This window comes from Bos javanicus, chromosome 10 (assembly GCF_032452875.1).
Source record: "Bos javanicus breed banteng chromosome 10, ARS-OSU_banteng_1.0, whole genome shotgun sequence".
Taxonomy (NCBI): Eukaryota; Metazoa; Chordata; class Mammalia; order Artiodactyla; family Bovidae; genus Bos; species Bos javanicus.
In genome coordinates, this window is record NC_083877.1 from 101,167,819 (window position 1) to 101,191,072 (window position 23,254).

At 45.9% G+C, this 23,254-nt stretch overlaps 1 protein-coding gene across 14 annotated transcripts in view; it reads right to left on the reverse strand.

The window, feature by feature from the left end:
* The window catches only part of EFCAB11 (EF-hand calcium binding domain 11), a 169,615-nt gene that overhangs the window by 137,301 nt on the left and 9,060 nt on the right, over nucleotides 1-23,254 (reverse strand). For 10 of the 14 annotated variants that reach the window (XM_061429683.1, XM_061429691.1, XM_061429688.1 and 7 more), the window contains exons 4-5: nucleotides 6,353-6,454; nucleotides 5,313-5,403 (exon numbers count right to left, since the gene is read on the reverse strand). In XM_061429683.1, coding sequence (XP_061285667.1) covers nucleotides 5,313-5,403; nucleotides 6,353-6,454 — 193 coding nt within the window. The other 4 variants (XM_061429682.1, XM_061429684.1, XM_061429690.1 and 1 more) reach the window with 4 other exon arrangements.

Below are 23,254 nucleotides of genomic sequence, written 5' to 3' on the forward strand. Positions count from 1 at the left end.
TGCACAAGGCAGGCAACATAGGGAGAACAGTGGAAGTGACAGAGAAATTTGCAAACTCAAAGAGCTTTACGGAGATAATTGTGAACACTGTATTTTTATCACGTGATTAAAAAAATTACACAACCATCTATCAAAATTCAAAGAAAGGAGCGAAGACTGCCCAATGTAAACAAAAAAAGGCTTTTTCTGGGTGTGTGTATTTACTGAGCAAGGCCTTGAAAGACGGGTCCAATTTGGTCAGGTGAGAAGTAGAGAAAGGTATTGCCAGCAAGGGCAACAGAATGAGGTAAAAACACACATCACACATCGAAAGGAACAAGTGTTACGCCCAAAGAAACAGAGGAATTTGGGATGATGAATGAAAGATGAGTTTGGAAAGGGGACCAGATGTTGGACAGCCAGGTTAAACAGTTTTAACTTACTCTTTAGAGTCACTAAAGGGCTTTGAATGTGTTTTTGTTTTTTTTTTAAAAAGCACTACAAAGTTTTCATTAAGGTCTATTAGTATTAAGGAAAAAAGATTTTTTTTGTTTTAAACATGCAGTGCTAGAAACAGCCTATTATCTCAGATTTATTTCATTGGACAAATAGTACTACTCAGTTCATGGCAAATAGATGGAGAAAAAGTGGAAAGAGTGGCAGCTTTTATTTTGGGGGGCTGCGAACGCTGACTGCAGCCACAAAATTAAAAGACACTCGCTCCTTGGAAGAAAAGCTATGACAAACCTCAACGAAGGTGTGTCTAGTCAAAGCTACGGTTTTTCAGTAATCATGTATGAGTGTGAGCGTTGGGCCAGAAAGGCTGAGAGGTGAGAACTGATGCCTTTGAACAGTGGTGTTGGCAAACACTCTTGAGGGTTCCTTGGACAGCACGGAGATCCAACCAGTCCATCCTAAGGAAACCAACCCTGAGTGTTCACTGGAAGGACTGACGCTGAAGCTGGAACTCCAATACTTTGGCCATCTGATGCGAAGAACTGACTCACTGGAAAAGAGCCTGATGCTGGAAAAGATTGAAGGCAGGAAGAGAAGGGGATTACAGAGGATGAGATGGTTGGATGGCATCACTGACTCAATGGACGTGAGTTTGAGTAAGCTCCGGGAGTTGGTGAAGGACAGAGAGGCCTGGCGTGCTGCAGTCCATGGGTTGCAAAGAGTCAGACACAACTTACCGAGTGAACAACAACAGGTCTCATGCCTCTTAAACTTCTGCCATTTGCAGTGGGTAGGGGAACAAAGGAGTTCTTCAAGGACAGAATTTCCTAAGAATTTCTTAATAATAATAATAATGAAACATCATCTAAGATATAGCTTTAGCTATTTTAGTACACAGGCATACAAGTCATGATTGTATGATCTCTCTAAGTGAAAAGCAAAGTTGTAAGATTCAAACGCTGAAGGAAGCTCGGGCTTTTCTTTTTTTGCTGCACCAGGCCTGTGCTGTGGCAGGTGGGATCTTCAGCTGCAGCAGACTCTCAGTTGCAGCATGTGGGGTCTAGTTCCCTGACCAGGGATCAAACCCAGGTCCCCTGAATGGGACGTGGAGTCAGCCACCGCACCGCCAGGGCGGTCCCCCTAAAATCTGAAATCCCAATCGTAAGCATTTACGATATCTTTAGAGGTGATACAAAGCAGCACTCTTTGTGTGAGTCTGTGTGTGTGTGTGTTTACACAAGATATCACCTCTTGGTTTAAGACAGAAATACAACTCAAAATCTTTCCCTTGGTAGAAAACTTCCCTTCTTAATTTATAAGAAAAAAGCTATAATTAGCAGCCCCCAAGCAATCAACCATTAAAAGTAAAACCTCAAAACTGCTTCCCTCAATAAAAGCCAACAATTCCATAAAACAAGAGATGAAAGCAGATACAGAAAAGCTTAGAGGAGACGCTATAAAATAACAAGATACAGCAAAATAACAAAATGAAACGAAACTTCAGCAGGTATATAGCCCAAGAAAGAAGCATAATGGGAAAATAAAGCCTAACAGGGAAAAAAAAAAAAAAGACCACAATGGACACAGAACAAAGGAGAACAGATGCTGTTGAAAATATGTCGAGAGACGGGGTAAACCACGCAAGCCAGAGAAAACAGGTACCGGCTTCTCTCACAAAGCGAAGTGTCATGGGGGCAAGCACTTCTGAGAGAGGCTCCTCCTGGTCTTCGGAAGTCTCCTGGGGAAGAACTTGGCAATCGAAGAGTTGAAGGTTGTGGCATCTTCTTTCATCCTTCAAACCGCAGGCGGCTGGTCTAACCGGAAGCCCCGTCTCGGGCTGCCTCCCTACGGAGGTCTTCAGACATCCGCTCTCCCCTGCCCAACGGGGAACCTGGGCCTGAACCGCACTCACGCGGGGCACCTGAGTCAGAGCCGTTCAGGCTTCTCACAGCGCCCAGCCCTAGAAATGTGACGTCTTTCGCACCACGGACACCCCGGCAGCTGCTCTTCTTTTCCCTTCTCTTGAAAACTATTTGCCTCCCTGAAGTAGAGACGTGTGGAAGTCAGACAGCTCTGTTCCTCCAGCCAACTTCAGCTTACACACCGAGGAAACATCTTTCTCTCTTTTGCTGTCATGATTTCATTTAATTCTTATCGTGTATCAATAATCCTGCTTCAGGGGATGTGGTGCTATAAATAATATTACAAACGTGACTTTAAGCAGGCTGGGTTCGGTTAACTACAAGGCCTTGTTCAGTTGTTAACTGCAGTGGTCTCTAAACTCTGACCATCATCCTAGGAAGTACAGGATTTGTGGGCATGAGTACATGTTTATGCTTAGATGATGTGGACATGTGCTACAATATTCATACTTTATGTTCGTTATAAAATACAGAAATTTGTAAAAAAAAGATAAAAATATTTCACTTATTCATGGCAAATGAGTTTTTGCCATCACTCAAAATTAAGAACATTTAACAAGAACAATGTGATTTTCACATAATTTATGATTTCTGAACATCTCGGTTGAATTCTTTGTGACTGAGTGATTCCAGTTTTTTTTAATACTTTATTTATTATTTATTTGGCTGTGTTGGGTCTTCGCTTCGGCACGCGGGTCTTTTGAGGCGCACACACACTGTCTCTGGTTGCGGCTCAGAGGCTCAGTGGTTGAGGAGCACAGGCTTAGTTGCTCCACGGCATACGGGACGTCAGCTCCCCAACGAGGAATCAAACCTATGGCCCCTGCACCGCAAGGCGGATTCTTAACCACGGAACCACCAGGGAAATCCCAAGTTCAACTTGTTTTAATACTAGGTCTTAGTTAGACAGATCTAAACAGGAAATGGGCATCGTGACACTGAATCTCTCAGTTTTTAATTCTATCCTCTGATTATAAAAAAACTTAAGGGGTTTGTTTTATTTTGTTAACCATTTTCTTGGTATTGGTAATTGAGATTCAGCTCATAAATATTCATCTCTCCTGATTTCAATTAGTTGCTCCTAACTTATCAAAACTATTAAATTTTTACACTGATACTTTTAAAAAATTGTGCTGTCCAATCACAATGCTTCCTTTTTTCCACAGATTAGAATACTCTGTTTCCGACTTATTGAGCATGCAAATATAAAGGTTTTAGTGGGTGACACATATTTTTAAAAATAGAATCACATTTCCAAACACCCATTCTCAAAAATGTTCTCCCTATAGCATAGGTTTCTTTGGAGAAGCAGTTACTTTCCCATTCACTGTTAAAACACGTCTTCTACCTTGAAAGGCTGTACTTAAGTGGATTTTTCAAAATTACATTTGTAGCACGAGGAGACAGCTCCTAAAACCGTTCAACACCCAAAGGTCAGCAAATGTGGACACCTGTCTTTTTGTAAAAGTAAAATGAAGTAATTCTTCATTCTTTTTGTGAAAAAGCACCACCGTGTGGCAGAAATACCCTGAGTCTCATTACTCATCCCAGAACGCACACACAGATACCACAGCATCTGAAAGGCCATGAAATTCTGGAGTAAACTGCGTCATACTGGCTTGGGGCACCTTGTCTGCACCTGGCTTGAACTCCTTTGCTCTTCAATACCTTGCTCAGTAATCTGCTTGCAAATGACGCAGCAAAGGAATTTCATATATGTCACTATTGATGGCAGTGAGTGTAGATTCTTACTTCAAATAACCTGCTTGATAATTTCTACTGAGGACTGGCTTCTGGTCAGATTTCATGAAATTACTTTAATCCAAATGGGAACACCTGCCAGATGTCCACCAGTGTCTCTTCTCTCTTTCTTCCTCATAGCAGAAATTCCATTTGAGCTCACACGACTGCCCAAAGCAGAGACTACATTTTCCAGACCCACCTCTGCCTTATAGCTACTCATGGCCTTGGAACTTAGCTTCGGTCACAGGGATGTATGAAGAAACAATGGATAGCCTTAAAAAGAGGGGCCTATCTTTCTGCCTACCTATTTGGAACTCAGGTGTGATGGCTGGAACTTCGGCAGCCATCTGGAAGCAGGAGGGAGAGGCCAGGTGCTGAGGCAGCCAGAATAAAAGGGCAGGAATCTGGGTTCTTCACCACTGTGCTGCCCTCAGATCAGCCCTGGACTGGCTGTCTTTTGCGAGCTTTGTTATTTTGAGTTTTCTGGCTTTTGGTGCTGGACTGAACCCTAACTAACACCCTTGGCAACAGGTTGATGAGGAGCTCGTGTTAGCAGTCTGAACAGAGGCAGCTGTGTCAGTTCTCACAGCAGCGTGTGCTGACACGGCTTACACTCCTTTCCATCTGCAGTCTCCTGACAGAAACTGCTTTTAAGCATCTGCCCGTTTTGTCAGGATTAGTTTATAGAGACAGTGTGAATACAGTCTTTACGTCTCCTCTCTCGGGTGTGTGTGAACTGCAGCCTGGGTCTACCACTTTGAACACAAACGAAGGAGGGGCTGCCACCGATTAACCCAGCTCTACTCTCCACACGGCGCACAGGCTGCAACCCGCGTCTGATGAAATGCAGGCCACAGGAGAACGCCAGCATCCATGGTAATATTAACGGAGCTTTGAGGGGGCAGGTCTGGCCAACACGTCACTGCACAAAGAAGCTCTACTTTCTCTCTGCTTCTCTCCACCCCTACGAACAAATGATTTTTGCACCTTCCTGGTATGCAAGCACTGCACCCACTTCAGGGCTCACTGCCAAGGCTGTGGATGGACTGACAGCTAACTATAAAATTCTCCGCTGGACCATGACACTATCCTGTGAGATGAAACCATCCACTAGTGAAAAATAACCATAAATGAGCGTTCTCCGTGAAACCGAAAACTTGCACAAGCCAACGGTAAAACAAGGGCGTGTATGCATAAAGACCGATGCCTTACCTGAATACCTCGAGGATAATCCTTTCTGATAACTTGGGAGCCACCTGCTTAAACGCTTTCTTGAAATCTTCCAGAGTTAAATATCCACGGTCTGTTTGAAAGCAGAAGACATAACATTCATGCACCACTAAAAGTCCTGTGAACTGCTATTTCAGCCATAATATCTGCCTGAGACTTTAATATTTAACCAGGAGGAAAGCAGTAGTCTACAGTTGATTTTACATGTAGGGTAATCTGAGACTGCCTCACTGGATTACCGGATTGCTCTGGTATTACTCTAGTGATACAGTACGGCCCCAGGTGCTCCCGAAGCTTTCTTCCAGCCCCTCCCCTGCCGACTGCCTGAGTCCCAGGGGGAGGACTAAGAGACATCGTGCGCTAACGGCAGTGGGCTCCGCTCGCTGCGAATTGCCAAAATAACTCATTCTTCAAAACGCACATTTTTTTTTTTTCTTGCTTGGTTTTAGGACTACATTCTTCTTTAGAGGAAAACCATTACAGAAGCCAAAATACTGAACCTGGACCCCACAAGTCTTTCAACCCTGTGTTCCGTGAGGAGTGGGTCCAAAGCCACTCTTGTGGGCTACCCCAGCGTGGGAAAACAATTCCTCCATCACGTGTGGGTCAAAGGAGGAGTCAGAAAAAAAGGCCCTGTGGGCTCCCAAGCTTCCCTAAGTCGCTCTTCACCTGTATTCGCACATGGCCAGCCCTTCTGTGTCCCCATTAAAATGTAAGCAAATCTAAGTACAGTCAGGTTACTGCGATGCTGTTTCATCCACTGTAAAGGTCAAGAGTTAAGGCTGTGATGGAGGGAAAAAAATGTACACCAACATCGACCGTAACAGCTAATGAATATAGGAAAATAGCCTTCCAAGTATAGTATTTTATTGGGTTGGCCAAAAAGTTAGTTGGGTTCTCTAAGATGTTATGGAAAAACTTGAACGAACTTCTTGACCAGCCCAATACTAACTGAGTATATGTTCCCATCCACAGTTCCTTAATAACAATTGTTTATATCCAAACACTTTAAAGATACTTACAGTGCCTGTCAAAAGCCGTGAAGATGTGTCTTACTTCATTGCGATATAGTTGAGCTTCCTTCTTTTTCCTTACGATGTCTAAAAACTCCTTAAGTCGTATCCCTAAAAATTGGAAAAAAGTTTACCAAAAATGACTGTCTTCCTCTTTAACAAAAAAGTGAAAGTGAAAGCGGCTCAGTCGTGTCCGACTCTTTGTGACCCCATGGACTGTAGTTCATGGAATTCTCCAGGCCAGAATACTGGAGTGGGTAGCCTTTCCCTTCTCCAGGGGATCTTCCCAACCCAGGGATCGAACCAGGTCTCCCACATTGCAGGTGGATTCTTGACCAGCTGAGTCACCAGGGAAGCCCAAGAATTCTGGAGTGGGTAGCCTATCCCTTCCCCAGGGGAATCTTCCCGACCTAGGAATTGAACCTGGGTCTTCCTGTATTGCAGGCAGATTCTTTACCAGCTGAGCTGTCAACATCAATGGAAAGTGATACTATCGCCCACAAATGTTATCTTGATTTTGGTAAGCAGTATTCATTCATACACATCTCTAAAGCTGAAGAGGCACTTTGTTAAAAGCCAAGTCGGCCCCATATTAGCAACTAACCGCAAACATGGTGGACACTTCAGGAGCCCCGAGCCGCCTCTGGGAGCAGAGATGTTGGCTGTGAAAGGTGTGACAGTCTTCCCTCTGACGGATCTGAAGGACAGGGCTAAAACCACTGATAACAGAAGGTCTCCTAATTCCTCTTTCCACGGGTGTCTTTGATCCCTTTTTTCCTAGCCAGATGTCATTACGACAGGTTTTTCTCCAGCTGGGAGAGCGGGGCGAAGACGGAGTTTCTCAAAAGTCAACACCAATCGCACACCGCAGATAGAGGTGGAGCGAACATTCCATAAACAATAGAGCTGGCAGTGTCCCCAGCCTTAGGGACACCCCATGAGTGTTCTGCAGCCTCGGGCTCTGCTCCCTGCGATTCTCATAATAAAAGAGCCCAGCATGATCACAGGAGATTGGATACTGCGCTCATGATGTCTATTAAAATGAATTCTAATGTGATCTTTGTAGTAGGCTTAAAGAGTGAAGCCAAGAATTTAAACGTTTTAGTGAACTGAGCCCTAAATATATAAAAAGAGCAGTTTGTTTTTATAAGTCAGGACTTCCATTTTAAAAATAGCCCCAAATCACACAGTAACCACATGCTAATTTTTAAGGACTTGCACCCTTTTCCTTTTGGTGAGGTATACTGAGCTACATACAGGTCCCAAAATGGTTTCAATTTTTTTTTTTAAGTAGAAAATAGTTTTCTAAATTTTCCATAGTTTTCTTATTTGCAGTTAAAGATGTAGAATTTGAAAAGGTCTGTCTTGGGGGCTTCCCTGGTGGGCCGATGGTTGGGACTTCCAGTGTCAGGGGTCAGGTTTGATCCCTGGTCAGGAACCAAGACCCCACGTTCCTCGAGGCCAAAAAACCAACACGTAAAACAGAAGCAAAACAGTAACAAATTCAATAAAGACTTAAAACATGGTCCACATCAAAATTAAAAAAAAAAGCCAATCCATGTGTTTAAATGACCCTTTTATAGGACTGACTGTGTGCCAGGCACTGTGTTAAGCTCTGGAAACAGAAGGGGAAAGAGAAAATACAGATTTCCTGTGCCAAGGAAGCCACTGGTCTATTGGCGGAGACAGAGACTATGTAGGTTCAATTACAAATGTGTAAATAATTGCAAACCATGACTTGTGCAAAGAGGGGAATGACAGGAGGGCGTGAACACGTCACAGAAGCCCTCCTGTCGGGCAGATCGCGGCTGGGGAAAGGGACGCTCACGAGGGAGGGGCCAGAGGTGCACTTGGAGCTGGTTCACTCACAGCAGGAAGCAACAAATGCTGTAAAGCAGTCACACTCCAGTGAAAAGTGAGTAAAAAAGTACAAGAAAATCAATTTCCTCCCTTACTTAAGTGTGTGTGTGTGTGTGTGTGTGTGTGTGTGTGTGTCACTCAGTCGTGTCCGACTCTTTGTGACCCCATGGACTGTTGTAGCCCGCCAGACCGCTCTATCCATGGGATTCTCCAGGCAAGAATACTGGAGTTGGTTGCCTTTAAAAGCCTTTAAACTGTATACCAAATGATAAAACAGGAACTGAAATAATTGATATCAATAAATGACTATTACCATGAAAACAAACAAACAAAAAGAAATCCTCCTGTAGAGTGGATTCTGGTGAAGAAGAGATCTCTCAGAGGAGGTAACACCAAGGCTAAGACCTAAAGGAAACTCCAATACTTTGGCCACCTGATGTGAAGAGCTGACTCATTTGAAAAGACCCTGATGCTGGGAGGGATTGGGGGCAGGAGGAGAAGGGGACAACAGAGGATGAGATGGTTGGATGGCGTCACTGACTCAATGGACATGAGTTTGGGTAAACTCCGGGAGTTGGTGATGGACAGGGAGGCCTGGTGTGCTGCAGTCCATGGGGTCGCAAAGAGTCGGATACGACTGAGCAACTGAACTGAACTGAACTGAATACCTAAATGGTGAGAAGGTACCAACCGGCTAAAGCCTCAGAAGAAGAGCACTCTGTGCGGTGGAATGAGCACGTGCCCGCCACGGGGCAGGAAGTGGGGGAAAGGAAGAGGCCCCTGTGGCTTGGCAGGGGTGAAGACAGGGCTGGGAAGGGAGGGAGGGGCTGGAACAGGAAATAATGTAGTTTTTATTTCGGTTGCAATAGGAAGTCAAGTAAGAAGTCTGGATTGAGAAGGGACAAGATCTACTTTAGAAAGATCATGGAAAGATCCCTCTGGCTAGTGTTTTGAAAAAGGACTAGGGAGGAAGCGAGATAGAGCAAAGGAGGCTGGTCAGGCTCCTACTGGCCCGACGGTGGTCAGGAGGGCGCTGGCAGCAGGACCGGGAGCGATGGGAGGCTCCAGACACTGCAGAGAAGACGGAGGGCTAGATACGGAGCACGCGAAAGAACATGCCAAGGGCGAGCCCTAGGTTCCAGCTCCGATGGAGTCGCTTAAAGAGGAGTCGCTTAAAGAGAGGGGAGAGACAAGGGGAAGCGGGATGGGGGCGGCAGAGAGACGCCGCGGCGATTCGGAGGTGCGAGCGGCTTGATGCTTTGGAGACGACCAAGAGTGAGAGGCAAAAACAAGTGGCAGCAGACGCTTCGGGCAACAGGCGCGTCTCCTCGCACCTGCCAGCGTGCTTGGCCTGTGCTCAGTACGTGCGCACTGTCGGGAACGCGCCTCCGGACCGCGTTCCTCCACGGCACTCAGCCGTGCAACGATGCAGCTCCGCTCTCATCGGCCGCCTGGTGATTACCTGCTGCATGTTCACCCCAGACTCACCGAGAGAAGCACTGTCGTCAAATTTATCCCTAGTGTTTAGGAAGATATTTTGCTTGTAGAAGCACTCCTCACATGCTGAATAAGTAAATAAAATCATGCGTGCATACTAAGTCACTTCTGTCATGACCAACTCTGCAGCCCCATGGATTATAGCCTGCCAGGCTCCTCTGTCCACGGGATTCTCCAGGCAAGAATACTGGAGTGGGTTGCTATGCCCTCCTCCACGGGATCTTCCCGACCCAGGGACTGAACCCACATCTCTTTAGTCTGCTGCGTCGGCAGGTGGGATTTTTATCACCAGTGCCACCAGAAGACATTTCTTCTATTAGAGTTTTCAGCAAAAAGCATTAAAACGTGTGTGTTTTAAATGCTCTTATACTCTGGACACTAATGCCAAAAAGTAGGTCACTATTCAATCACACAGCCAGCAAAATCATCATTTTAGAAACCCAGAATTGAGAGGGAAAGCAAATACATGCATAATATTTGCTTTTTACTTATTGCATCTGATTTGGGGGAATGATAAGAAAAAAAAAGCACAACTGCATTGTTCAATATGTGATACAGATTCACAAGGAAAAAAATGCACATGAGCGGGAATATCTTTTAAATTACATATTCAGAAGACTCGTCCCTATTTGGAGCTGTATAGTCAGGTCTTTATTTCATAATCTTGGGGATAAAAAGCAAATGTTCTTCACTATTTCCTAGGAGAAAATATATGTGGGTTTCAACTGCAATGCTTATTACCACTTGAAAAGAAGAAACAGGGACTTCTCTGGCAGTTCCGTAGTTAAGACTCCGAGCTTCTAACGCAGGGGGCCTGGGCTGGATCCCTGATCAGGGAACTAAGATCCCACAAGCCTCATGGCATGGCCAAAAGAGAAGAAAGAACCTAAAGATACAAATAACCCCATATATGTAATCAGTTCCTTCATACTGTTTTCCCACAGGATCATATGTTGACTTAAAAACACAACATCAAACCACATAAACATACCCTATGGCCTCATCCCCACCCTGCCTTTAACTTGTATTAATCTTCAATGGCAACACACGCAAATGCATTCAATGCCAATGCAAGTTTCTTTTCCAGAAAGGATAGGGCAGTTTCCATTCAGCTGAGTGCTGCAGGAGCATGATCACTTTCCAAGGCCAATGTAGAAAGGTTGGTTATTCCTACAGCTCTGTGATGCAAACACCTTAATGAAAGTTTTAAACATCTTGCTGCTGCTGCTGCTGCTGCTAAGTCGCTTCAGTCGTGTCCGACTCTGTGCGACCCCATAGACGGAAGCCCACCAGGCTCCCCCGTCCCTGGGATTCTCCAGGCAAGAACACTGGAGTGGGTTGCTATTTCCTTCTCTAATGCATGAAAGTGAAGAGTGAAAGTGAAGTCACTCAGTCGTGTCCGACTCTTCACGACGCCGTGGACCGCAGCCCACAAGGCTCCTCCGTCCATGGGATTCTTAAACGTCTTACTGCTCTTTAAATGGCCTAGATATACAGTTTCTACTACGAGCTCCACCTGCTGTCACTGTATCCGAACCTAAAATTACCACTTCACAGAGACTCGCCATAACTGTAAATGCATTACCTGTGTCCACCCCTGGAGTGAGAGAGAATGTTCAGAACCTTCTAATTCCAAATACAAGGTTGAGCCTTCTGTGCAGACTTTTCTAATGATAAAAGTTACATAAAACACCTTGCTGTAATTACATGTTAAGGCAACAACAATAGGGATCATGTACACCTGTGTGTTTGTGTTTATTATTAATCTCCAGAAAGTGTTCAAAAATTGCCTAGGTCAGGTAATAGAGACTTGGAGAACAGACTTATGGACACAGCCGGGGCAGGAGGGGGTGAGACAATCGAGAGAGTAGCACTGAGCTGTACACATGACGGTAAGTGGAGCAGAGAGCGAAGGGGAAGCCGCCCGCCTTGTCACACAGGGAGCTCAGCCTGGCGCCCTGACCACCCAGAGGGCCAGGATGGGGCCGGGCGAGAGAGGAGGTTCAAGACAGAGGGCACTCCAATTAAAAATGAATTTAAAAAAACTGTGTGGGTAATGGACAGTTTTTTTGGACTCTATCAGTGGTTCTCAGACTTTTTTTTTTTTTAGCTGTAGGAAAGGTTCTTCTTTATAAAAACAGGTAATCCCCCCCCCCCCAAAAAAAAAACCCAGGTAATCCCATTGTGTAAAGATGAAGGCAAGGCATTCCGGTTGCAAAGAGGTGGGCTCCCTAGGCTTCCCTCTCCAGCAGCCCCTGGAAGTGCCCCAACAGGAAGGACCCAGGATCGAGGATCCTGCCTGAAAGACCACTGGGGCCAACGATCTTCATGAATCCTTCCAGACTCTGCAGCTCTGAGAGCATTCCTTTCCATCTGATAAACGGCTCTTGGCAAAAGGACTGTTCCTGTTCTATCATGAATGTATACATTCCTTTCCAAGCTACTTAATACATGTCATAGAGATATATCATATAGAGAAATGCCATCTTTTCTTCTTTTTTGTTTTTAAGCAATTTCCTAGGAGGGTAATCATCTTTCACCACAGGGGTGGATATATTCAAAAAAGTACAATAAAACCATATACATTTTTCCTTGACAGTTCTTTTTTCTTTTCTTTCTTTCTTTCTTTTTTTTTTTTTTTGTGGCTCACAGTTCTAAGTTTCAGGGTCAGCATGCAGAAAGAAACCCTCTTAAAAAAGGAGTCATCTCGTTTTTGGCTATCACAGCAAGCTTAAACCCAGGAGAGGAAGGAGAGAATGAAAGAAATGCCAAGTTATTTACACTGGAGGTCTGGTCTGAGATTTAGTAGAAAAGGTAGGGCTCCCATTCATCGAGTCATATATTAATTTTTTTCCGGGGACTGAAAATGCCTAAAAATGAGGGCTTAAAAGGATTAAGTGGACTTTTAAAAGGTATAATGCAAGCCTTTTTAGTTTGAGACATAAAATTCAGATTATGATTTTTGGCGGACATGCGAGGGGGAAAAAAAGGATAAAATGTGTCTACATAAAAGCACTGTAAGGACAGAAGGGCTTTCCCGGCATCAACAGTGGCGAGCTGTACGGTCAGATGGGAAAGGAGATTCAGAGGACTGAGATTTTCTTCCATTCACATGCTTAAGAGTAGGGGAATGAAGAGAAAAGAGTCTATCTTAATGGAAGAAATCAAGTTTTACTATATCACTGGGAGGGAAACGAAGAGGAAGAGTGCAAGCAGAACAGAGAAATCTGAGCCAACAGGACCTTATTTCTACCAGGCGTGGACAGGAATCACCACCTGTTTTATTAAGTACATCTCCTGCTCACAAACCTTCAAAGGTTCCTCAGCATTAATACTGCCAGGTCCTGATACCTTATTCTGGAATTTAAAGCTTCATTATTCCTTCCAGGCAAACTGGTCCCTAAATCTCCCCCTTCCCAATGCCCAGCTTCCACCAGGGTGACTCACTCTGAACACCACTCATTCACAGGTACGAACCGTACTCCATGCTGGTGTGGCATGTTAAATGTTCCAAGGAGGGTGGATTTCAACAGAATGACAGCTGAGAGTGCTCTGTTGTTGCTCCTGTTCAGTCACCAAGTCCTTTCCAACTCTGATCCCATGAATCGCAGCACGCCAGGCCTCCCTGTCCGTCACCAACTCCCAGAGTTTACTCAAACTCAGGTCCGTTAAGTCAGTGATGCCATCCAGCCATCTCATCCTGTCGTCCCCTTCTCCTCCTGCCTTCAATCTTTCCCAGCATCAGAGTCTTTTCCAATCAGTCAGTTATTCACATCAGGTGGTAAAGTATTGGAGGTTCAGCTTCAGCATCAGTTCTTCCAATGACTATTCAGGACTGATTTCCTTTCGGATGGACCAGTTGGATCTCCTTGCAGTCCAAGGGACTCTCAAGAGTCTTCTCCAACACCACAGTTCAAAAGCATCAGTTCTTTGGCGCTCAGCTTTCTTTATGGCCGAACTCTCACATCTGTACATGACTACTAGAAAAACCATAGCTTTGACTCTACAGACCTTGGGTATGAAATTGGAAAGGGGCGCAGGGAAGAGGGGTGCTGTAAAATGAGGGGCAGGGATCTGAAAGAAGAGGGACACATGGGGTAGGGGGGTCTGTGGGAGAAACTCCACAGGGCTGGCATGCAGAAAGAGCCCCTCCAGAGGAGGAGTGTGGACCTGGCCTTTCCATTGCTGGCAATGGAGAGTGAGTGGCAAAGCCCCTCCTCTCCACCACTAATGAACACCTGGGCACAGTGTAGAGACAAGACAGGCAACGTCGGTGTGGGGACGGACAGCGCAGGTTTCAGTCTAAACCGACACCGAGGTCTGCACGCACGCTTGCACCAGCAGAGCACAGGGCTGCCAGGAGCTGGAGGACAAGCTGGACGCCGCCACCTGCCGTCATGCATGCCACCTGTTCTCTGTGCTTCTCCACCTTCTCGCACTGCACCAGCCTTCCACATCCGGCTCAGGCCCACACCTCGGGCAGGAAGCAGGGGGCGCTCTCTTCCAAGAGACCTCTCGAACGACCACTCGTTCTCTCTCTTCAAACGACCTCTTGTTCTCTTAGAGGTCTTCTTGTCTATAGTGCTCATGTGACATCTGGCCGTCACGAAAATGACAATACTTCTTTCATCTTCCCTATGACATATTACTTGGAAGAAAAGCTATGACCATCCTAGACAGCATATTAAAAAGCAGAGACATTACTTTGCCAACAAAGGTCCATCGAATCAAGGCTATGGATTTTCCAGTAGTCATGTATGGATGTGAGAGTTGGGCTATAAAGAAAGCTGAGTGATGAAGAAGTGATGCTTTTGAGCTGTGGTGTTAGAGAAGACTCTTGAGAGTCCTTTGGACTGCAAGGAGATCCAACCAGTTAATCCTAAAGGAAATCAGTCCTTATTCATTGGAAGGACTGATGCTGAAGCTGAAACTCCAATACTTTGGCCACCACCTGATGTGAAGAACTCACTCACTAAAAAAGACCCTGTTGCTGGGAAAGATTGAAGGCATGAGGAGAAGGGGACAACAAAGGATGAGATGGTTGGATGGCATCACCGACTCAATGGACGTGCGTTTAAGCAAGCTCCAGGAGTTGGTGATGGACAGGGAAGCCTGGTGTGCTGCAGTCCATGGGGTCGCAAAGAGTCAGAAATGACTGAGTGACTGAACTGATGATATTACATTTTTAAAACACGTCTTTAGGTCAGTGTCTGTGACTCTCAATTCTTTTCTACCCTTACAAGGAAACTTAGCCTCTTTAAATGGGGAATTAAATACATTAATTAGGGGTGCATATCTGTGGATGATACCATAAAACAAACGGTCTAGAGGGGATTTCCCTGGCAGTCCAGTGGATAAGAGCTGGACAATAAAGAAGGCTGAGTGCTGAAGAATTGATCCTTTTGAACTGTGGTACTGGAGAAGATTCTTGAGAGTCCCTTGGACTGCAAGGAGATCAAACCAGTCAATCTTAAAGGAAATCAACCCTGAATATTCTTTGGAATGACTGATGCTGAAGCTGAAGCTCCAATACTTTGGCCACCTGATGCGAAGAGCTGACTCATTGGAAAAGACCCTGATGCTGGGAAAGATTGAAGGCAGGAGGAGAAGGGGAAGATAGAAAATGAGATGGCTGGATGGCATCACCAATTCAATGGACATGAACTTGGGCAAACTCTGGGAGATGGTGAGGGACAGGGAAGCCTGGAGTGCTGCAGTCTATGGGGTCGCAAAGAGTCAGACCCAACTGAGCGACTGAAAAACAACAACCAGTGGTTAAGACTCCACACTTCCAACACAGCGGGTGTGGGTTCAATGCCTGATCCGGAAAGTAAGACCCCACATGCCTCGAGGCTAGCCAAAAAACAAACAACAGCAAAATGGTCCTAGGATTTCACGGTAAGTATATGTGCGTAGCTCAGTCAGCAAAGAACCTGCTGCAATGCAGGAGGCCCAGCGTTGAGTCCTGGGTCAGGAAGATCCCTGGAGAAGGAAATGGCAGCCCACTCCAGTGTTCCGGCCTGGAGAACTCCATGGACAGAGGAGCCTGTCGGGGTCACAAAGAACTGGACACGCCTGAGCAACTGAGCCACCAGCATACGTGCATGCGCTTCCTAACAACAGAAAAGAGCAAAGTGAACTGGAATCTGAAGTCCGACGCCAGCTGCGTCTGCTATACTGTGGCCTCAGTTCCTCAGGGAGAGCCCAAAACAACAAAGCATACACAAAACAGACACACAAACGTGTTTACAACATAATATAAAAGACTAGAAAATGGACATTTAAATTTAGGAAAAGATACTTTTCATAGTCAATGATCTTGCTCAAAACAACTCGGGTGAGATAGCAACAAACAAAAGTCATTAACCTCACCATGCACAAATTATTTTTCAATTAAACTGATCCTGGATAGCATGACTGAGCCAACAGTCCATAATCACCATCGTGATCAATCAATTTCTTCGATTTTTCCATCGTTTAAAGTTGAAGATTAAAAGTAAGCTCCTAGAAAGCTTTTTTTCCTGTTAAGTATGAAAGTAAAATGTGCTCCTTGTTTTGAAAGGGAAACCGTATAAGAAAACAGAAAGAAAGTAGGGGAGGGAGAGATAAAGCATGATCTAATCACCCAGCAGAAACAAAATTCTGATGTTCTTTGTTTTGATTTTCCTCCCCAAGCATATGGGATTAAAAACGCACAGACAGCTGTTTGTGGATTCAGTGGGGCAACGTACACTGCGCAGATTAAGCCAAAGTCTCATAGTCTTGGCTGTTGTTATTCAAGATGCTCTACAATCATCCCACATGAAGTCAAACCCCCTGAGATCACCCGTGGCCTTGCCCGTCCCAGAACTGCCCAGACACACGCGGCATTAAACCACTGGCCTACGCTGAAGAAGGGCTGCCCAGGGGGCGCTTTACCTCACAACCGCTTGAAAATGGGTGATGTTAACAGTGCCATGGGCCACATTAGCCCTTCTGATGGAGCTGAGGCCAGTCTTCACTGTCTTTACAGTGTTTCTTTACAGCGTTTAGTGGTAAAGAACCCGCCTGCCAACGCAGGAGACACAAGGGACATGGGACGGATCCCTGGGTCGGGAAGATCCCCTGGGGGAGGGCATGGAAACCCACTCCAGTGTTCTCGCCTGGAGACTCCCCTGAACAGAGGAGCCTGGCAGGCCATCGTCCATAGGGTCGCAAAGAGTTGGACCCAACTGAAGCGACTGAGCACGCATACAATGAGGAAAATTCAAGAAACTTTACGCAGTTTGCGACTGTGTTTCCTGAACTGTTTGCAGATATCAGTGTTTGCTCATCAGTCTCTTCTCTCTGAGACATCGTGGGGGACACGCCCTACGTCAGGGAAGACCACGTCTCTCTGGAGAAGGAGCTTCTCTGGTGTGGCTGGTCATCGCGGACTTGGCTGTGACTCCCTTTTTGCTCCGGACACTCAGGAGCAAATCTGACATCAACCTCTAACGACGGCACAGAGCCTCGCGGCTTGTCTTTTGTGTGCTGACCCACTCCTGATGCCGACTCGCTGAGTTCCTAGGACAGTGGAGACTGGCCTCAGCTCCATCACAAGGGCTAATGTGGCCCATGGCACTGTTCACATCACCCATTACCAAGCGCTTGTGAGGGTAAGCTTAGAGATTACACTACTGCGGGCTGCTACGCGCTAGCTAGCTGTACCACCTGTGCAGATTACTTAACCTCTGTAAGCTTCGGGATTGTTTTAACTTATAAAACTAGATAATCCTGACATGAAAGTGAAAGTGGCTCCATCATGTCCCACTCTTTGCGACCCCATGGTCCGTACAGTCTCTGGACTTCTCTAGGCCAGAATACTGGAGTGGGTGGCCTTTCCCTTCTCAGTGGATCTTCCCAACCCAGAGCAAACCCAGGTCTCCAGCACTGCAAGCAGATTCTTTGCCAGCTGAGCCACCAGGAAATCCTAACATAGAGCTGTGTTAACATTAACAATCCCTGCATAACACTCATCACAGCATCTGCACAGGGTAAATGTTCAAGGAATCAAAGCTATAATTATTATCTGTAATAACAATAAATACTGCAACACATGGAAAAGTATTTCATAAACCAATAAAGAACCACCAAATGCCAGGATTAAGATTTTTTATTACTCCCTGGAGTTCAGTCTACTCATTTGAAAAAAGGGAACATATGACCATTTTCTAGGCTCTTCTAGATGCAAACTTCTTTCATTTTCTATAGTTAGAGAAGATGTGAAATGTTCTGTACTCTTAGAGAACAGAAATAAAACCCTCTAAAATGAGGTTGCGATACCAGGTGGCTCAGTGGTAGAAGAACCCGCCTGCCAATGCAGGAGACACCAGAGTCATGCGTTTGATCCCTGGGTCAGGAAGACCCCCTGGAGGAGGAAATGGCAACCCTCTCCAGGGTTCTTGCCTGGAGGATCCCACGGACAGAGGAGCCTGGCGGGCTAGTCCACAGGGTCACAAAGAGTCAGACACGACTGAAGTGACTGAGCACACACACCCGCACACATGCAGTGTGTACTAGAACCCACACCAACACTGATCTCTTGATTCCTTAAACACGTGGCTTGATTTTCCCTCCTGTTACTATTCTATAACTTCTTGTTCCTGGGGCCTAAACAGTTTTTACTGATACTCACTTGCTTTGTTAGGTTATAAGCATTAAAAATGTCATTAGCGCCTTTTTGCTGTTCATTCTGGCTGCCCTCAAATTCTCCCAGCGTGACTTTCCTTGAGATAGCCCACTCTTCCAACGGCTTTGTCTACACTTTTCACTCATCCTAATTTTCACAAGGAGCCTCTATAGAGATGGCCCACCTTTTATAACAGAGACCTAGGGACGCAGAGTTTGGGTGTGAAGGTTTGGCACTGCTGGCAGAGTGTACATCGTCCGGGCTCTGCCCAACTGGGTTCAACCCAGGACGTGACTCTGGACCTCCCGCAGGAAGCTGGGCAGCAACAGGCCCTCGTGTGGGGTGGCGTGTTGGAGATCTGGCATGGCCTTTTCTAGATGTAAGAAGAGCTACCCCTAGTGGGAGAATGCCCAAGTCACAGCTACCCAGAGGGACTCGCTGATGGCTCAGCGGGGAGGGAATCCACCTGCAGTGCAGGAGACACAGATGTGGGTTCAACCCCCGGGTCAGGAAGATCCCCTGGAGATGGAAATGGCAACCCACTCCGATATTCTTGCCTGGGGAAATCCCACAGACAGAAGAGCCTGGTGGGCTATAGTCCATGGGGTCACAAAGAGTTGGACACAACTTACTGCCTAAATAGCAGCAACAGAGAACAACTTTAGAAAGTTGATTATCTGAATAAATAGCTCCCAGAAAACCAAGGTCAACATTTCAGTTTTTTAAGATCAAAACATTAAGGAGAGAGATAATATATTTGGTAAAAGAATCTGTGTATAAACTTTTCCTGTAAGAAAAATAAAGTTAGGGACTTCCCTGGTGATCCAGTGCTCTGGCTGCATGCTCCCCATGTAGGGTGCCCGTGTCCCATCCCTTGCCAGGGAACTAGATCTCAATTGCCACAACCAAAGACCTCAGATGCCACAACTAAAAAAATAGCCTGCGTGTCACAACAAAGATCGAAGATCCTGTGTGCCGAGACTAAGATCCAACATAGTCAAATAAATATTTTTTAAAAATAAATAACATTAAATGTGACTCAAGTCACTGAAAGGGAGAAAAGAAGGAGTTGATGGTCTGGAATTGCTTCAGGACTGAACAGTTCTAATGAAACACCATTATGTTAGCAGCACTCAGAGTTCGGCAGTGACTTCTTGTGAGGCTAGCTGTTTTACTTTCCCAAGGATGTCTGTGCTCTGGAGTGTCCCCTTTCAAGGGGACATGAACTGAAGCTGGTTGGAAAGTTAGTATCCTGGCTGTAAGTCTACTCCTCCACTCAAGAAGAAAGCGGTGCTTTGAGAAGGTTAATTTGCCATTGACATCAGGACCAGAGAGGAAGGGGGAGCCAGGAAGCCTGAGGACGAAGGAGAGCCCTCCACAGCAATTCCGGAGCGAGGCGCTGAGCACCTACACTCGGACCTCACTCCTCCAACCCTGCCTTCCCCTGAATTTCTCCGATGGCTAATTTACTTTGCAATGTTCTGTCCAGTTCAGTTCAGTTGCTCAGTTGTGTCCGACTCTTTGCAACCCCATGGACCGCAGCACGCCAGGCCTCCCTGTCCAACACCAACTCCCAGAGTTCACCCAAACCCAAGTCCATTGAGTCAGTGATGCCATCCAACCATCCCATCCTCTGCTGTCCTCTTCTCCTCCTGCCCTCAATCTTTCCCAGCATCAGGGTCTTTTCAAATGAGTCAGTTCTTCACATCAGGTGGCCAAATTATTGGAGTTTCAGCTTCAACATCAGTCCTTCCAATGAACACCCAGGACTGATGTCCTTTAGGATGGACTGGTTGGATCTCCTTGCAGTCCAAGGGACTCTCAAGAGTCTTCTCCAACACCACAGTTGAAAAGCATCAATTCTTTGGTGCTCAGCTTTCTTTATGGTCCAGCTTTCACATCCATACATGACCACTGGAAAAACCATAGCCTTGTAACTTTCTGAAATATATTTAAAAATTAATTCTTCGGAAAAGATGCTGCAACAGAAAGCATCCTAATGATCTGATGGAGAAGTGGCTGTGAGAGCAGCTGTAATATTCCTGATAATAAATGCGAGGGCCATGCATATGAGAGCAGGTCTGGGGGCACATCACCAAAGTCGGAAAGCCCTCACAGGGAAGCCTACTCTCAGGATGAGAGCCTCCAGTTCTGCAGCAACCCTCAGGCCATATGAGTTTGAGAAAGTGTCCCATAGTAAGGTGCTCTTCATTATACATAAGCGAACTAGGCTTCAGGAGAGGCCACGTGAAGGTAGTACCTGCAGAGGACTCCCGTCCAAACCTTAAAGCTTTAATGGACATCAGACCTAATATCAAAAGGAAGCTCCATGACTGCGAACCTGTAAGAACTGTCTCTGCAGGAGGTGCAAAGCCAAGCGTTAGAGAACCTGGATGGGGGGCGGCTCCCCTGCAGCTCAAACGGTAAAGAATATTCCTGCAAAGCTGGAGACCTGGGTTCAATCCCTGGGTGCGGAAGATCCGTTGGAGGAGGGCATGGTAACCCACGCCAGTGCCCTTGCCTGGAGAATCCCCATGGACAGAGGAGCCTGGCGGGCTACAGTCCACGGGGTCGCAAAGAAAAGGACAGGACTGAATAACTAAGCATAGAGAACTCGGGGAGGAGAGAAAACATTCATGAAATTTACAAAGTCTCCAGCCACACGCCAATGCTCTCTCAAACGTCAGAAAAAGAGAAAGTACAGCGGAGGAGACTACTAACAGCATGGCTGGAAGATCCTTCTGCCACAGACCAATCCTCACATCATATCAGAGCGCTCACACTCAAGAGAAACCTTCAGGGGCCTCCCCGGTGGTCCAGTGGCTAAGACTCCATGGTCACAGTGGGAGAGGCCAGGGTTCGATCCCTGATGAGGGAACTAGATCCCGTGGGTTGCAACTAAGGATCCCGAATGCCGCAACTGAAGACTGAAGATCCTCCCTTGCTGCAGCTAAAACCCGGGGCAGCCAAATAAATAGACATTTTTTTAAAAAGAGAGAAACCTTTAGAACAAAGTAAAGGTGGAAAAACCCTCTGCCAGAATTTACACTTCAATGGACAGCAAATCACCACAGAGAAACCATACGAATGTGACACACGTGTATAAGGCATGTCTTACTAAACATGAGATAATACACGCAGGGGGAGTCTTAGGATACAGAATGCGGGAGGTATTTTCAGAGGTCAACCTTTACATCAGAGAGCTCGCCACACCTGTGAAGAACACGGGCCGCCTTTCTTCCAGAATAATACCTATTTGTGCATCAGATAACTGGTTAAGGAAAGAAAACCTCCTTTGTGAAGTCAAATCTCTAATTAGGAATCAAAGGACGCACACGAGGGAGAAACTCTATGGGAACAGTGAATGTGAGAGTGCCTTTGGCAAGCTACATGTATTTATGCAGAAACACTACCTAAACAAGAGCAGAGGGAGGCCTGCGCCAGACAGAATCACTCGCTCACTCCCAGAGGACGCCCAAAGGAGAGAAACCTGAGCAGCGCAAGGCAGGCGAGAAATCCTTCTGCCAGAAGACAGAACTCTTTCTAGACTGGAAGGTTCACATAGAAACCCAGAAAAAAACACATAGAGAAGGTCTCACCAAGAACCTACAATCTAAATTGAACAGCAAAGAAACAATCTTTGAATGTTTTGACAGTGTGAAAAATTTTAATAAGAAATTTAAAACCTGGGGAAATTCCATCAAGTTAGGGATTATAAAAAAAATAAAATAAACGAAACAGTGAAGAGTGGAGAGATATCGGAGCACTCACACTCAAGAGAAACCTTCAGGGGCCTCCCCAGTGGTCCTAGCACTTGGTCCTAGCACTTTGAGGAGATAGCACTCACTGTCTCCTCAAAAATATCAATGTTGAAAAAAGGCAAAAAAAAAAAAAAAAGCAAAAACACCTTCTCCTAAAGGCAATATTGTTCACAAAGTCATGTTCAATATGTGATACCAAAGTGAAAAGTGGAAGTGTTATTTGCTCAGTTGTGTTCGACTCTTTGGGATCCCAAGGACTGTAGCCCACCAGGCTCCTCTGTCCATGGGATTCTCCAGGCAAGAACACTGGAGTGGGTTGCCATGCCCTCCTCCAGGGGATCTTCCTGACCCAGGGATTGAACCCAAGTCTCCCGCATTTACAGGCAGATTCTTTACTGTCTGAGCCACCAGGGAAGCCCATGGGATACCAAACTTGTATCCAAAAAATAATCTACTAAACTCTTCTGTATATCCAAAATTTATAAATAAAAATCTTTTTAAAAAGAAAGAAAAACAGTCAGAAGGACACAGGAGCCAACTCAAGGAGGCAGGCAACGGTCAATCTCCGACAAGCTGAGCTCTAAAATAATCGAGCGTAGTGTGCTCAGCCGATCAGCCATGTCCGACTCTTTGCAACACCACAGACTGGCCCACCAGGCTCCTCTGCGCATGGGAATCTCCAGGCAAGAACACTGGCATGGGTTGCCATGTCCTCCTCCGGGGATCTTCCCGACCCAGGGATCAAATCTGCCTCTGTGTCCCCTGCCTTGGCAGGCAGATTCTTTACCACTGGCACCACCTGGAAAGCTCAATTAAGTATAGGAATGAATTATAAATCATTGAAAGCATACAAATTCATGAGTCCATAGTGATAAAAGAGCAAGATTGATCAATCAGAAAGACGGGAAGTCTCTTGCTTATAGTAAAAATGCCAGGGGCTAACTGAAAGAAAGCCTGGGATTAGAAAACCGTTACTTTGCAACCATATGGCAGAAACTGGATCAGACAAGAATCATAAATGGGTACCAGATCCAGGGGGAGATGATGATGAGAAGTGCAATATTTGCAACATCAAACACGTCTCTCCACAGGCTGCTGCTGAGTGGCAAGGGAAGAAAATATCAAGAGAAATAATACAATGGA